Source organism: Zootoca vivipara, chromosome 4, assembly GCF_963506605.1.
Source record: "Zootoca vivipara chromosome 4, rZooViv1.1, whole genome shotgun sequence".
In the NCBI taxonomy this organism is placed as follows: domain Eukaryota; kingdom Metazoa; phylum Chordata; class Lepidosauria; order Squamata; family Lacertidae; genus Zootoca; species Zootoca vivipara.
This window is the reverse complement of record NC_083279.1, coordinates 26,480,870-26,498,480: the sequence shown is the minus strand read 5'-3', so window position 1 is coordinate 26,498,480 and position 17,611 is coordinate 26,480,870. Positions and strand designations below refer to the sequence as shown.

Sequence of the window (17,611 nt, the reverse complement as noted above, 5' to 3'; positions counted from 1 at the left end):
TTTAACATTGAGCAATTAGTCTATTCTACTCTAAGGGTCTTTCTGGCACTTGCCATTTATGGTAGAATAGTTGCTGGGTCCCCCACTCTACCCCACCCCAATTTTACGGCATGTTACCACACAATGTCAACATCAGTCAGCTAGCATGCCAGAATAATACATACTCAAAAACATCAAACTTTTATGCAAGATCCAGACTGGATCCTCAATATTTTCATTTGTGTGGCATGTGGACAAGCATCATCCCATTTTGTTTGTGGAAGGGTTGAGGATTGATGGGGGTGTGTGTGGTTTGGGAGAACTCAGGATCATGACACTTCCCTCTGATGAGTGTGAGCTATTGGAGACAGAAATGATGGCATTGGGTCAAAGTACTGCCCATGACATCAATCATTAGCTGCAGAAAAAGTTTCATCACAGTAGCCAGGTTTGCGATAGCTCAGACCATGGGTCCCCAAACTAAGACCCGGGGGCCGGATGCGGCCCAATCGCCGTCTCAATCCGTCCCTTGGATGGTCCGGGAATCAGCATGTTTTTACATGAGTAGAATGTGTCCTTTTATTTAAAATGAATCTCTGTGTTATTTGTGGGGCATAGGAATTTGTTCATATTTTTCTCCAAAATATAGTCCAGCCCCCCACAATGTCTGAGAGATGGTGGACCGGCCCCCTGCTGAAAAAGTTTGCTGACCCCTGCCTTAGACAGTCATGTAGTTCCTCTTCTAACCTCCCACAAGATCAGTATTCTGGAATAGGCATTAAACACCACCACTAAACTGGCTGGAGGAATGCAAGGGAATATTGGGGTGACTAGTGATGGAATTTTTCTCTGTTTCGGCATAACCCACCATTACTGTGGAAAGGAAAACTCACGCTAGTGGCATGTGATAATAGGTAAAAGACCCCTGGATGGTTAAGTCCAGTCAAAGGCGACTATGGGGTTGTGGCGCTCCTCTAGCTTTCAGGCCGAGGGAGCTGGCGTTTGTCCACAGACATCTTTCCGGGTCATGTGGCCAGCATGACTAAACTGCTACTGGTGCACGGAGGACTGTGGTGAATGCCAGAGCACATGGAAATGCAGTTTACCTTCCTGCTGCAGCGGTACCTATTTATCTCCTTGCACTTTTTGGCTTGCTTTCGAATTGCTAGGCGGGCAGGAGCTGGGACAGAGCAATGGGAGCTCACTTCGTTGAGGGGATTCGAACTGCCAACCTTCTGATTGGCAAGTCCAAGAGGCTCAGTGGTTTAGACCACAACGCCACCCACGTCTGACATGTGGTAATAGCAACATGTGAGCAGCCAACATTAAAAATTCTGGATAAGACACAACTATACCACTACAAAAGGTAAGCAGGGACCTAAACATATAAGCAACGTTATATTGAAAACATTTTCTATCACAACATCACATCATCTTGATTCAGGAAACCTGGACCAGGGATGACATAGCATTAAATGGATACCATTCCTTTAAAACCAGATCTGACCGGGGAAGAGGCATGCGAAGAAGCGCCGAATTGCGACCCTCGCATGGGCAGACGCGGCGCTGCAGGTTGTGAATGCTACGGGTATCACATTCGCAACCCGAGCGTCCACGGTATTTAAATTTCTCTGTCTGCAGGGGCCAATATTTCACAATCCAGTTCCATACATGAGAAGTGCCCACACTGCTGGACAATGTGACTGCCTGCCTTCACCATTTAGAGAAGCCTTGCACCAAACCTCTTGCTGAAATTGAACTTTCACACTAGACTTTAGAAGGTAGGACCACCATTCTTCATTTAATCATATTCCACACAAGATGTCCACTACAGGGACATTTTGACCCAAATTCTTGCATAAGCAACAAGAAGGGAAGATATATATATGCAGCAGGGAGGTGGGCCGAGCCTCTCCAACGCTTGGAGACTCTTCACCGTCTCCCTCTCAGCTGTAGGCAGACGCAAGTCCCCTGCTGCCATTTCAGGCAGCGTGGAACCTGCAGGCGCCTAAGCCACCAAGTGATGACACCCAGGGCGGACTGCACCCCCCGCATCCCCCTACCTCCACCACTGCATATATATGAAGCTGCACCTCAAGAACTGGCAGCATACTGCAGTCTGGGAGATTTAAAAGAGAATTTGTAGTGGCTACCTTTTCCTATCTCTTAATCAAGCATGCAGGTGCTTCTGGCAAATAACCACATATGGTTAGAAGAAAGGTAGGTCCTACTACCTTGTCATCCCAAAGTGCCTCTTGACCCGATCCTGCATTAATGTACTGTATTCACATGCACACAAAAATAGGACAGGGGAGTCTCAGAGGATAGGCTTAAAAGAAGAAGAAAGAAAGAACACCACCAGTTTGTGTTCCTAAGAATGGATTGTCTTTTGCTTTCCAGACCCCAGAGGACATTCTCACTCACTACATCACCAGGGATTAACAAGGGACAAGTTTGCAATGCATGCAAGCAGGCTTTATATAAATTTAACATTATCCCTGACTGAGACATCTCTTTTTCCATAGAGTGTTCTGCTTTGTTTTTGGTAAAGTTTTTATTATTGTTGCTTCATTCTATAATTTATATAAAGCAGAGATAACAATTACAGTAACAGACAAAAATTAGAATGCTGCACATGAATTAAGATAACAAAGTCCAAGTAAATATTATAAACTTTATCAAATCATTAAGCATAGCCCCATATTTGCCAGGCTTGTGACAAAGAGTTGTCTTGAAAATAATCTCAAATTATGTATTTGTTCCTCCATTATAGCTATATTTCATAGCGAGTAGTGCCAAACATTCAATGGTCTGTTTTCCATTGAGTTGCAATTACTGTTTGTGCTGCCAAGATCATATATAACCAATTTTTTTGATAACATATTTACATTGGCATCATCAAAAAATTTCAGTAACATTAATTTTGGGCAACAAACAACAGCTTCTTTAGTAATATTTATCCTTTCTGTCAAAATTAAATCCCCAAAACCTTGCGGCAACTAACATTCCCACTATAAATGATATGTTGTTGATGTGCCTGTGCCCCCAAACCCTTGTTCCGGACAGTGGCAGAGAAAAGCATAGGGATAGGTCATTTAGGTTTGTGGGATCTCCTTTGCTTCCCACCAGAACCTTGAGGTCCACTAACTTAAACCAGGTGCATAGGAGGAAGAACAAAGGAATTGTTGAACAAGGTGCCTCTGGGCACCTATGCAGCCCAGGTACTTGTTTTCATTGCATGAATTCCTATTTTGTCCCAGGAACCTTTCCCCATAATCCCTGAGGCATAAAAAGCCCTATTCCACTCATGTGCAAGTTGTACAAGCAAGCGAGGATAGGCTCACCAAGCTTTCACCTGTCCAACTCCTGCTTAGCTCAGAGATCTAAATCAGGAGATCCACCAAAAGATCTACATCTTCCTTCCTCTCTCAAGCCTCCACTCACTCAGGTTTTCCCTCCTCTCTCTCTTCCTCCTGCATTTCCTTTTCCTAGCTGGCTGTTCCTCCTCAGCGGTGGGGAGGATTACTGGTGCAAAAGAGAGCCAGCCGTCTAGAGATGCTGCGAGATAAGAAGAAATCCGCTTTCTGTAAGTCATCCCAGGCGGGTATTTACACTGAGTAGGAGACGGGGCCACAGCTGTACTAGTTCTGCCATTGTTAAGTGCTGTGACAAGGGAGGGAATCAATTTACAACCAGGATTACACAGTTAATCTGCAGTCTTTGATTTCTTCTGCTCCTAGAAATAAACTGACTAATCTGCCGCGTTTGCCTTTCTTCCCCACTCCCAGCTGCTCAGAACCACCCTACACATTTATTCACCTCGACTAGAAGCCAACAGCACTTTTGCAAGCTCTCCGTACCTACATTAATTTTGGATCAATGCACTTTGTTTACAGATGCCTGTTATTAGGAATCTGGAGGCGTCAACCATGTTCCCCAGAGGGCTAACTTAACAGACACCACACACCTCTAAAAATAGGTACCACCTCTCTGCCTAACCAACCTCAATGGGCTGTTGAGAGGATAAAATGATGGTAGTTGTTAGAACCATGTATGCCACACTCCCTTGAGGAACAGATGGGATATAAATAGAGTAAAGGCACCTGAATCTTGCCCGCCCCAAGCCAAAGTCTATGGCACCCACTTTCTAAAATGAAACTACCCTGTTTCTCATATTTTAAGACATACCCATAAAATAAGCCATAGCAGGATTTTTAAGCATTCAAGGAATATAAGCCATACCCCGAAAATAAGACATAGTGATAGGCACAGCAGCAATGCCGGCTGCGGCAGGAGGAGGAGGAAAAAAATAAGACATCCCTTGAAAATAAGCCATAGTATGTTTTTTTGAGGAAAAAATAAATATAAGACATGTCTTATAATATGAGAAACACGGTATGCATCTGATAGATCTGGGCCACACACCCAGGACCCATTAGAGCAGAGAGTTCTTAAGCATGCTGTCTCAGAACTAAATCCCACTGGAAGAGGACTGGAACCTTATTCTCAACCTGAAAAATGGGACCCTGCTTTTAATTTTGCTTCGGCGCCTGCCTTTCTCCTTTATCCCACCCTCTCTCTCCTCTTAGAATCATAGAGTTGGAAGAGACCACAAGGGCCATCCAGTCCAACCCCCTGCCAAGCAGGAAACACCACCAAAGCATTCTTGACATATGCCTGTCAAGCCTCTGATTAAAGACCTCCAAAGAAGGAGACTCTACCTCACTCCTTGGTAGCAAATTCCGCTGCCGAACAGCTCTTACTGTCAGGAAGTTCTTCCTAATGTTTAGGTGGAATCTTCTTTCTTGTAGTTTGAATCCATTGCTCCGTGTCCGCTTCTCTGGAGCAGCAGAAAACAATCTTTCTCCCTCCTCTATATGACATCCTTTTACATATTTGAACATGGCTATCATATCACCCCTTAACCTTCTCTTCTCCAGGCTAAACATACCCAGCTCCCTAAGCCGTTCCTCATAAGGCATCGTTTCCAGGCCTTTGACCATTTTGGTTGCCCTCTTCTTTCACTCCCTGCCCCCTTATTCCTTTTAAATGAACCCCAACCTTAAAAATAAGAACATGAAGATGCTGCTGCTAGTGCAACCCACGTGATGCAGGACATGGGCTGTGCACACACCATACATTTAGAGCATATTTCCCTGACCCCCAAGAATCCTGGGAACTGTAGTTTACCCCTCACACAGCAGCAGTTCCAAGCACCCTTAACAACTACAGCTCCCAGGATTCTCTGGGTGTAAAGAAGTGCTTTATGGCATGCATGCAACCAAGACCCACTTGTGGCTAAAACAACTTGGCATTGGGAGTCCAGTGGGCTACATAGCTATTCTGGGCACTACCTGCTTTTTCAAGGTGAAGAGATATTTGACCAGTAGGAGGTCCTTGGCTGTTATCATCTCACCATCTGGATGTTTTTAATGGATGTTTTTGTCAAATTTATTTGTCCACGTTGAACACCATCTTTTAAAAAAATAAAATAAAACGCTTATTCATAAATAAAAGCTTTTAAATTAAGAGGTTACAGCAGCATAACAAAAGACCCGCTGGACGAGCCCAAACGCCCATCTAATCCATCTAATCCACGGGTGTCAAACACAAGGCCCGGGGGCCAAATCCGGCCCGCCAGACCTCGTCATGTGGCCCGCCGAGCGCCCCAGCGCGACCCAGCAGCGGGACCTTGCTGCTGAAGCGCCGCGCCGATAAACAGCTGGGGCGGGGGGCGGGGGTAGAAAGGCAGCTGGAGCAGCGCCGCACAGAGTGTCCCGAGCCTCTGCAACGCAGCAGTGCTCTGTAGCACTTTGAATCCTCCTCCTCCTGCCACAGCTCGGTGCCTGGAAACGGCTGCTGCTGCTGCTGCTGCTGCTGAAGCACAGACAAAGCACCCAGCAGCGCCCCGTGGAGGAGGAGGAGGATTCAAAGTGCTACAGAGCACTGCTGAGTCCCAGAGGCTCGGGACTCTCCGCACGGCGCTGCCAGGCACCGACCCGGCAAGCCGCCGCCGCCTCCTCCTCCTCTTGCCTCACCTCCTCCTCCTCCTGCCACGGCTCAGCCTCACGAACGTGCAACTCTGAGGCTTTATGCACTTCTCCTAAAACGGACACCCGCTGCCTCACGCTGCACGGGAAATGCTTTTTGCCCCTGGGTCCCTTCGCGCTCTTTTCTGGCGCTGAATCAAGGCGGCGACCCCCCCTTCCCTTTCTTTCTTCCTCTATCTCGTTCTTATTCTTTCTTTCCCTCTCCTTCCTTCCTTCTTTATCTCTGTCTTCTCTCCCTCTTTCTTTTTCTTTCCTTCTTTATTCCTTCTTTCCTACTCTTCTTTCTCTCACCTCTTTCCTTCCTCTCTCCCTCCTGCTCCCTCTTTTCTTTCTTTCTTTCTTCCTTACTTCCTTCCTTTCTTCCTTCTGTCCTTCCCATCTTTCTTCCTCTCCCTCATTCTTATTCTTTCTTTCCCTCTACTTCCTTTCTTCTTTCTCCCTTTCCGTCTTCTCTCCCTCTTTCGTTTTCTTTCCTTCTTTATTCCCTTCCTTATTTCCTACTCTTCTTTCTCTCCCCTCTTTCCTTCCTTCCTCTCTCCCTCCCACTCCCTCTTTTCTTCCTTCCTTCCTTCCTCCCTCCCTCCCTCCCTCCCCTCCCCTCCCTCCCTCTCTCCTCAGAAACATAGGATGCTGCTTTATACTTCTGGCCCTTAAACCCTGGAACCAGGAGAGCAGCTCCAGTGAGTCAACCTCAGCCAGTCCCTTTGGTGAAGGGTGGTGGCTCACTGGCAGAACATCTGTCCTGCATGCAGAAGGACCCCAGCATCTCCAGGTACTAGTAGCTCTGCAAAGGTCCTGCATGAAACCCTAGCGAGCCTCCACCACCCAGTGCAGTTACCAAAAATCATTTTTCAATAAATTGTACAATAATTGTACATTTGAATATCTACTTGCCATTATTCTGACTATGTTTCTGCTTTCAGAGCTAGTTATTACTTACATTATTACAAAAAACAGTAATAATTGAATGCAGTGACAATAATTTATGATAATAAAGAGTGGACACATAGTCCTACAGATACAACTGGCCCTTTGAGGGTGACCAAACTGCTGATGCGGCCCGCGATGAATTTGAGTTTGACACCCCTGATCTAATCGCAACATTTCCTCCAAAAAATCCGGAGAAACGTAGCTAACTCAACACAGAGCTACAATTCTCAGAGTCCCTTTAGTTCTCAGGATTCTTTGGGAGAAACAATGTGTTTTCTATAGATCTCAAGTACACGCAGCCCGGCAGTGTTCTCACGGTGGCCAAGCTCAAGCAGATGCCCTTGGCAAGTGCGCAAAGCAGCCCCTAACCTCAGCAGCTCTCTCCCCACACCTCCGATCGCGCAGGTAGGACACACCGCCCCCCCTTGCACCTGCGCAAAGTCCCGCTCGCACACTTTCTAGATTGCAGCCACGCAGCCCCCCAAAGATTCCCGCGCGGAGTCAAGCGCGGCCACTGTTGCGCCAGCGAGCTCGCCTCCAACCGGCGTCCCTTCGCCAGAAAGAGGCGGGCGGGCAGCGCCGAGAAGACCCCGCCTCCCGTCGCCCCCTCCCCCCCCCCAAAAAAATCAGGGCTGAGGGAAGCGCGCGGGCGGACTTGAGGGGGCGAAGGGCGCTGATAGAGCTGGAAGTTGTGGCTGGCGAGAAGCGAAGGAAGGGGAAACGGCTCGCCATGCGCCGGAATCCCTTACCTTAGTTAGCGAGCTCGAGCGCGGAGTGAAGCCCGGACTCTCCGAAGCAGAAGCAGCAGCGGCAGCAGGTGAGCGAGAAGGGGCGCGCGTCCTCTCCAAGCGGCCGCTCCGTACGGGAGCTGTGGGTGAGCCCTGGAGGCGCTCTTGAGGCGCGGTTCCCGCGGAGCTCCGCCGCGGAGCGGGTGGGTTACGCCCCCCCCCCCCGTGTTGTGGGCTCCGCCGGGCGGGACTCACGCCACAGTTCGTCCTCGACCGTAGGCTTGGTTTCTTTCAAGTGAGGGGTGAGACGTGGGAAGCCTTCGAGAGTCTCCGTTCAAGGGGGTCCCGGGTGGCAAAGGCTGCTGGCGTTTTCTCGCGTGCTGATTGCGAATCCCGCGAGGAAGGTTAACGCTTCCGTTGGCGCGTCGCGCACACGGGAGGTGCCAATAAAATATGGGAGGGGGGGGAGGCACAGGTAAGCCCCGCTCCACATAATTGATTACAAGACGGGGCATACCATTTGAGTGACAATGCGCATCAACGAGGGGGGGAGGGGGGAGCCTCCTCAAATATTTATATTTGTGGGGGGCTAAGACCCCCCAAGTCCCTAGAAGTTGGCTCCTATGGTGCAGACATGGAGTGGGAAAGCAGCCGGGGCAGCAACTCTTTTTATAAATATAATTTTCATTTAGATACATTACAACAATTACTTTGCCAAGTTTTAACATTTACAATTTTCTACTCCCTTCCCCCACTTTTTTGCGTTTCCTTACGTTTATTTTCATCCTCTCCTACATACTCCAAATTATCTTAACTTATTCTTTTATTCGTCTGTCCTGATATATATCATATATGTTTTTAAAGCTGCAGGTTTTTAAAATAATCCTGCCAATGTTCTGAACTGTTTACAGTTTGTAAATACTCAGTCAATTACTTCCATTCCTTTCTAAAAAGTTTATTGTCTTGATTTCTCACTATTCCACTAAGTTTCGCCATTTCTTCATACTTCATTAGTTTCTGCATCCAATCTTCTTTCATTGGGACCTCTTCATCCTTCCACTTTTGGGCAAATAACATTCTTGCAGCTGTAGTTGCATACATAAGTTTCTATACTGTCTTTCTAATCCTATAATTCACAAGAGAAAAACTTTTGGGTTTTTTACAAATATTATTTTACACATCTTTTTCAATTCATTATATATCATTTCCCAGTAAGCTTTAACCTTATTACAAGACCACCACATGTGAAAAAGGTGCCTTCTTTTTCTTTACATTTTCAACACTTCGATTTATACATTTTTGCCAATCTACTGGGTGTTAAATACCATCTATATTGCATTTTCATATAATTTTCTCTTAAACCATAACATGCTGTAAATTTTATATCCATATTCCATAATCATTCCAATGCTTCCATTTTCTATATTATGACCAACATCTGTTGCCCAGTGTATCATTGAAGATTTCATTTGTTCATCCTTTGTCTCCCATTCCAATACAGTGGTACCTCGGGTTAAGAACTTAATTCGTTATGGAGGTCTGTTCTTAACCTGAAACTCTTCTTAACCTGAGGTATCACTTTAGCTAATGGGGCCTCCCACTGCCGCCACACGATTTCTGTTCTCATCCTGAAGCAAAGTTCTTAACCCGAGGTACTATTTCTGGGTTAGCAGAGTCTGTAACCTGAAGTGTCTGTAATCTGAAGCGTCTGTAACCCAAGGTACCACTGTAACGCCTTGTACATTTTAGACATCACTTTCACATTACAATTTAACAGGTCTTTAATTGTTATAGTTGCTCCCCATACCCCCGCTTCATATCCTTTTTAAATATTTCATTCAAATGATGATATTGTAACCATGTTGTTAACATTCCTGGTGGTTCCTTAAACACTTTTAATTTAAATTCTCCACCCTGCTCTCTTAATAAATTTCTATAACTTGCCCAACTTTCCATCATATTTTTTTTTTATGGCAGCCAAAGGTGAAAGCCAAAGTGGTGTTTTTGTTTCCGATACATTTTTATATTTGTCCCATATTCTATGCAATTTTTTCCTAATTATATGTTTTGTAAAACCTTTATGTACTTTCACCTTTTCATACCACAAATAAGTGTGCCAACCAAAAATATTATCGTGACCTTCCAAATCTAAAATATGCAGATTCTTCAATAGCAACCATTCCTTCAACCAACACAGAGAAGATGCTTCATAATATAATTTCATATCCGGCAGGGAGAAACCTCCTTTATCTTTCGTGTCTTGTCAGTATTTTATATTTTATTCTCGATTCCCCCCCCTTGCCAGATATATTCAGAAATATCTTTTTGCCATTTGTTGAAGCAATCTGTCTTGTCAATCACTGGTAGTGACCGAAACAAAAATAACGTTCTTGGATAATACATTCATCTTTATGGTTGACTCTCTACCCAGCAATGAAAGTTTCATTCTACCCCATATTTGCAAATTTCTTTTAATATCCTCCCAGGCTTTCAAATAGTTATCTTTATATAGATTTATATTCTTCGCTGTTAACCATACATCTAAATACTTAACCTTCTTGTCTTGTCGGTCTTTAGATCTGATAAATTTTGTAATGTATTTTTACTCTCATTGTTCATGTTTTTTTTTACCAGGAGCTTGGTTTTATCTTTGTTAATTTTAAGACCTGCTCTGTCTCCAAATTTTTTAAAAAAATCTCTTTTGGAAATGATGCTATTGGTTCTTCTACAGGTAGCTGCAACTCTGGATACGGAAAGGGTGTGTGTGTGTGTGTGTGTGCGTAAACAGCATTCATACTCTGGAGCTGCTGACAATTGCTAAAGTCCCTTGAAATGCTTCAGAGCAGCCTGCTGGTCTTGGGGAGGATTAGGCGAGAGAGCCTTCTCTCTCTGTGTAGGGACACGGCCTCTCTAGCAGCGAATGCTCGAAGGAAGGGAGCGGAGGGGAAGCTAATAATTACAAATGAACCCATTAGGCATCCAGTTTACTCACTAGCATTACTTAGGGTTGCAAAGTTTGTTTCTGTGAGCGTGAGCTTCCGGATTGCTGCTCTTCTCAGGTGCCGGCTTGAATCCCAGCCGGCAAATGCAGGCTCCGCCATTCTGGTTGATTCTTCGTTGCCTTGTGCAACAAAGTCATTCTTTGTTGCCTGGTCGCGGACTTGGTGCGGTAAGGAAAGTGAGAGGGAAATGCAGCTGAAAGCACGGGATTGCGCTTGGCTTTGGCGCCAAGTGCTCTGACCTTCCCACAAATGAATCAAGATGAATGATCAAAACGAAGAGGTTCTGTGGAGGCATTGGACCTGTTGGTACCTGGTGTTACTACCGTAGCTGGACTTTAGTTCACAAGAGTGTAGAGTAACTGTGCATTCTGAAAGCAGAATGTGTGAGTGTGAGGTCTAAGAGGTGGGGGGAAGCCTTTTTTGGGGGGAGACTTCTTTTTAAAGGTTTTTTTAATGGATACTGGATTACAACTGTGGGGGTGTGGGGTCTTTTTCCTGTTTCTCATTAGTTTAATAACCAGGAACCCACAAAAAGAATGCAATTTCTAAGCAGGAACAACTTTGGGAGCTGGCAGTTTTGAACAAAGAAGTGGCATGTGGACAGGCAGAAGAATTTAGCCTGCAACCCTGACTTCACCTACCTGGGAATAGTCCTGTTGAATTATGTATAATTTATTTCTGAGTGGGAATGGTTAGGATGTTTCTCCCATCCCAAAACTGCTGTTTGTAGAAATGAGTGGCTATCAGGGATTTGTTAAACACAATTGCGTAGTTAGGTCCTTAGCTCGCTTGGGAATTCTCAAGAAACAGATTTGCTATGAATTCAGACTTGCTCCATTTATATGCACATGTGTGTAAGGAGCTTAAGGCTAAACATTTCTTTTAAGAAAGACAATTAACTTGGAGAAGAGTCCCCGATATAAACGAAAATGTTATGCCAGAGGTCACCCTAAATCATAAATAATTTTTCTTTCTTTTTTTGTTCATTTGAGCTTAATTTGCTTACTTTACTTTGCGATTTGCATTCTGTGCTGTGCTAAACTTGCCAGATGTCACCCTTCTTGGACCTGGAATATTTACTGGTAGATGTTCAGATTTAACTTGTTTTCCTGTTGTTAAAGTTTGCAGTATACAGAACATAGCCAGGATTTTTAAATTGGACAGGTGCAACCAAAACAGCCATCCTTCTTAGGCACACTTTCAATATGTTTACTCTCTTGCAGATTTTAAAAGCCCCTTTACTACATTTAGCAAACCCTTTTTTATGCATTCATGGAAATGTCCAGAGAACCATTTTGAAACTAAAATACTTAATTGACACCCTAAAATTATGTTACCACCTGACTATGGATGCAGTGGAACACATTGTATCGCTGGGTCTTTGATTTTTTTTTTTACATGGGTGGTAACCTGTCGCTGGGTTCCTTCTATCAACCTGCCTCCCCAACTTCTATTTTGTTTCCATCAACCTATAGGAAAATATGCAGCCTTCCTTTTTCTACTGGTTATTGCTAAAGGCAAGTTCTGGTGTTTTTATTTTTAAAACAGCTCTCTTGCGCGAAACAGGTGTAATAAAAATAAAACAAAACTTGCAGGTATAGGAGGCAGAAATTGAAAAGGGGGAAGAAGAAAGGAAGTGGCAGTCTTTCATGTGAGTGGCTTCAAATCCTTACCTGGCTAGGGGTGGTGCACATTTTTTTTTAAAAAAAATACTGCTATTTTGTGCAGTAAAATAAAAATAAGATGTGCACACATACCCACAATGGACCTAAGGTTTCCTGGCTTGGAGTGTCACACATGCAATTTTTTTGAGTGTGTGGTTATTGTTTTTTGTTTTTACTGCAAACCAGGTACCGTATACGTATACCGGTGTATAAGACTACTGGGCGTATAAGACGACCCCCAACTTCGGTGTATAAGACTACTGGGCATATAAGACGACCCCCAACTTTTCCAGTTAAAATATAGAGCTTGGGATATACTTGCCGTATAAGAAATACGACCTGGCATATAAGACGACCCCCGACTTTTGAGAAGATTTCCCTGGGTTAAAAAGTAGTCTTATATGCAGGAATATACAGTATATAAAAAACCTTTTTCAGAAATGCATCTTTTATAAAACAAAACCCACAAATACCTGCATGCATGCCCACATGAGGTTTCGGGTTTTGGGAACTTATGGTGTGTGGGGACCTCCTCATCGAGGAGAGGGGACAACAACAGATGTAGAAACCTACGGCATTTATGCAATAAGACTCTAGTGTAGACACTACTAGGGTGATGACTTTTTCATTTTTTCCCCTCAAAAATTATTTCCTGTAGCACAAATGGATGAACTTTTGCCTGTTAATGACTAAAATGAGGTATATTCCATTGAAATATTTAAAAAGGTTACACACAAACCGTTTTTAATTTTTTTGTATGCCGTTTTATTATTTCATAAAATTGTATTAACAATTCTATATATATTTCGTATCAAATTTGGACACAACACCACATTCCACAATGGGGAGTGTTCTTAGCAACATAGGGCAGGCATCCCCAAACTTCGGCCCTCCAGATGTTTTGGACTACAATTCCCATCTTCCCCGACCACTGGTTCTGTTAGCTAGGGATCATGGGAGTTGTAGGCCAAAACATCTGGAGGATCACAGTTTGGGGATGCTTGACATAGGGTATACAAATGCCACACCTGCGCAAGGTAAAATCCCCTTTTGGGGACCTCAAAACTCAGCCAGCAGACCCTGCCGGACATGCTAGGAAAAGAACCTACAGGAGAGGTAGCAAAACATCGTCTTCTAGCGGCGTCTATACTGTTACTGCAGCTAAAAAAAGCTTCCTTGTGTGTTTGATGACCCTATATAATGTTGTGTATATGTGACTCTAAAGCTTGGGTTCAATTTTATATCTGCTTACAGTGACTTCAAAAATGGTCAAAAAACTGATGAATAAAATTTTTTAAATCATTTTGTGCGTGAGGTTTTTTTAAAAATCAAATCTCTTTGAAAGTAAGATTTCATCTAATCTTTAATGAAAGCTCATCAAATTATGATACAGGGAAATGAGGTTGTAAAAAAAGTCATCACCCTAGTAGACACAGGTCGTACGTAGGTCAGGCTTCCTCAACCTCGGCCCTCCAGATGTTTTGAGACTACAATTCCCATCATCCCTGACCACTGGCCCTGCTAGCTAGGGATCATGGGAGTTGTAGGCCAAAAACATCTGGAGGGCCGAGGTTGAGGAAGCCTGTCGTAGGTAATGGCTTTTTCTAGTATTGTTCCAGATGCAACACTACTTAAGATACAGATGTTACATATTTCATTCTTGACACACCATGTAATTTTAGCAGTGTGTTCAGTATTCATTAAATAGAAGGGGAGCCCCTCCTTTCTTAAATGACCAGAAGACATTATTTTTAAAAGCAATGTTCAGTTTTAGTTTTGCAGAATTCTATACCAGCCCATTTTGTTTGTGGAAACCCTGTGCTGTTTGTCAGGTTAGAGCAGAGGCAGAGAACCCTACAGTGTAAGCAAGCTAAGGGTTTCACATACTACTGTGCAGCAACCATGAATGCTCTGTGCACCCCCACTATTGTGCTGGAGTTTCCTAATTGACGGGGTGGGTGGGAGAGAAATCATGGCATTTCCTAAATGTAGATAGCAGCTATGCACTACTAAATACACTGCAAAGCACTAGAAAAATAGTAACACCATCTAAGCAAACGTCTCAGAAAGTGCAGTTTGCAAGAGGGCTCTCCTAAGCCTAAGCTGCCTTCAGCACAGCCTGCTTTAATGTTCCCGTTCCATTTTATTGTAATATGTTGTGTACATGAAATGAAAAATGTGCTATTAGGAAGGAACAGGAGACAAAACCTTGCCGCTTAGAAGCACTCATTTATAAAATGTCAAACATTTTACTCCATTCACTTCAGTAATCTGTTCTTAAGTAGGACGAAAAAAGAACTCTCAGTGTTATTTAAGAACAAGATGATTTATTTAGAACAAGAGTGGGAGTTGTTAATTACCGGTATATTTTTTGATGTTATTGTTTTACAAATTGCTTTTGTTTCCACTCTTTGTGTTGACTACTAAGCAGTTACAATTTAATCAAAGAACTTAAGGGATTGGACTTGAAGCAAGTTTGTTCCACTTAATTCTCATTGATATTTGTGGGATTTGAAAAGCTAGTTGTGACGAACTTTTCCTATTGATCGCAATGGAAACTAAGTGTGACTAACTCACTCCAGCCCTGACCTACCGTAGCTGCCAGCCTGCCCTGCCCCTGCATTGTCCAAGTAATTGGCAAGAATGCCAGCATTTGGAAAGTGGTACTGCCCCGCAGGTTGGCCATTCATGAGTTGGAGTCTAATGACATGTGGAGAGCCATAGCTTCCCCATTTGTACTTTAGAGGCATAGCGAAAACTCATTGTCGTACAGTTGTACCTTGGATCCCGAATGCCTTGGTACTCAGATGTTTTGGCTCCTGAATGCTGCAAACCCAGAAGTGATTGTTCCGGTTTGCGAACGTTCTTTTGGAACCCAAACATCTGACAGGGCTTCTGATTGGCTGCAGGAAGAAGCTGTGATTTGGTTTTCAAATATTTTGGAAGTCGAACGGACTTCCGGAACAGATTCTGTTTGACTTCCAAGGTACGACTGTACAGTGTTTGTGTGTGACTACGCCCTGATAAACCACTGCTGTAAAATCCTAGTAACCCTCAAACTAACACCCAGGAAAAGGGGTGAAAGAGTAATAACATGGGGAAATGATATAAATTATGTAATGACAGTACATTATGTAATGTCTTTCTTTAAAATTATTGCCTTGAATGAAACTCTTTCATGTTTTCCTCTCTTTTTATACAGGATGCCGGAAGCAGCATGAGAGAAGCTTCACAGTAGAGCGTTATGAAAATATATTATGGAGCTGGGATGAAGAAAAGGCAGAACCACAGCTCTGCAGTTCTGAAAAAAGTATTATCTTTGGGCTATCATGGACACGTTGAAATGATTCATATCTTCTATTCTGCACAGAGAATAGGTTGGGGCAGAGAGGAACAGTGTAGTGTGTTTCTGAGTGAGCAACGCAACGTCTACATTAATCGTTAGTATGTCACGATTGACAGACTAAATAAAGCCCCCAAACTTGGTAATGGAAAGATGGCGGCCTTCCGAAGCTGGTAGATCTGGAAATAAGGTTCTTCAATATTATCTCACTTACTATGATGTCAGAAATTAATGCCAACTTGACAGTCAACCTCAGCACATCTACAGATGAGCCAAGAACTGGCCTCTCTAGAACAGGTCACACCATTGTGGCCGTTTTTCTTGGGTTCATATTACTTTTTGGCTTCTTGAATAACTTGATCGTCCTCATTCTCTTCTGCAAGTTCAAAACCCTGCGCAACCCTGTGAACATGCTGCTGCTGAACATCAGTGCCAGCGATATGTTGGTGTGCATCTCGGGTACCACATTCAGTTTCGTATCCAACATCTATGGCAAGTGGATTGGAGGGGAGCATGGCTGCCGGTGGTACGGCTTTGTCAATTCCTGTTTCGGTAAGAGTTTGGAAGGTTACGTTTCACTGCTTTGGTATCCTGTTTCTACAAGAAGAAGATTCGTAAATAAATCCTGGGTGGTATTCAACCAAGTATTACTCAGAACAGACCCATTGAAATGAATGGACCCAATTCAGTCATGTTCATTAATTTCAGTAGGTTTAACTCTGAGTAAAACTTAGATGAATACAAACCATTATTCTCTCCTAGGCTGGTTAGATGTTTGTAGCTCAATCCACATTTTTATTACAAGCTCTGAATCACACATCTTTATTGGGCATAATTGTCCTGGGCATAATCTTAGGGCTGAATTATGTGTTCCATAGCACAGCTGGGCTGGGGAAAGATTATTCCCTTTCTGGGGTTTCAGATAGTTTTGCTTTTTTTGACATTGCTGGGGTTTCAAGGACGGTTTCATAGACAGGTGAAGCTATAAGCCAGGGCCCCCCAAACTAAGGCCCGGGGGCCGGATGCGGCCCAATCACCTTCTAAATCCAGCCCACGGACGGTCCGGAAATCAGCATGTTTTTACATGAGTAGAATGTGTCCTTTTATTTAAAATGCATCTCTGGGTTATTTGTGCGGCCTGCCTGGTGTTTTGACATGAGTAGAATGTGTCCTTTTATTTAAAATGCATCTCTGGGTTATTTGTGGGGCCTGCCTGGTGTTTTGACATGAGTAGAATGTGTCCTTTTATTTAAAATGCATCTCTAGGTTATTTGTGGGGCATAGGAATTCGTTCATTTTTTTTTCCAAAATATAGTCCGGCCCCCCACAAGGTCTGAGGGAGAGTGGACCGGCCCTTGGCTGAAAAAATTTGCTGACCCCTGCTATAAGCACTTTCATTCTGCTTACTGCTTGCCATTGGCAAATAATCACACACACAATTTTGTTTCGTCCTGAAATATGTAGGCTTGGTGACTATTGAACCAATGAAGCAGGTGTCTGGTTGCCAACTAGCCAATGGCGGGGTGGTTTTTATCTCGCCGATTATCATGCACCTATCATGTGGTGAAGCAATGGTTTCTCCACAGCTTTAGCAGCCACATAAGGAAGATCCACACTTTGAAAGAATATGACTGTGTGGTAGTAATAAGAGTGCATGGGCTACAAGAGTGCATTGGCTACCCCCAACATCGGCACTTGCAGATATTCTGTGAAAGGGCTCTGTCTGCATACTGATACATGTTTGTAAGACAGGGCCAGGGTACCCTCTCAGGATATATGTGCACATATGTGCATATATGTGCATATATGATATATGTGCATATATCAGTAGACACATGGAATCCATTAGTAGTAGGGGACTGGCAGTTTTGCACTGGTTTTGCACTGGTTTTCCCAGTAGTGATGTATGGAAGTG

At 43.8% G+C, this 17,611-nt stretch overlaps 1 protein-coding gene across 1 annotated transcript in view; it reads left to right on the top strand.

Moving 5' to 3' along the window:
- Positions 1-7,561: 7,561 nt before the first annotated feature.
- Positions 7,562-17,611, top strand: part of LOC118085558 (parapinopsin-like) — a 57,351-nt gene continuing 47,301 nt past the window's right edge. Inside the window, exons 1-2 of the mRNA XM_060273401.1 lie at positions 7,562-7,776; positions 15,556-16,248. Of these exons, the coding sequence (XP_060129384.1) occupies positions 15,912-16,248 (337 nt within the window). The 5' untranslated portion in view covers positions 7,562-7,776; positions 15,556-15,911. The remainder of the gene's footprint in view (positions 7,777-15,555; positions 16,249-17,611) is intronic.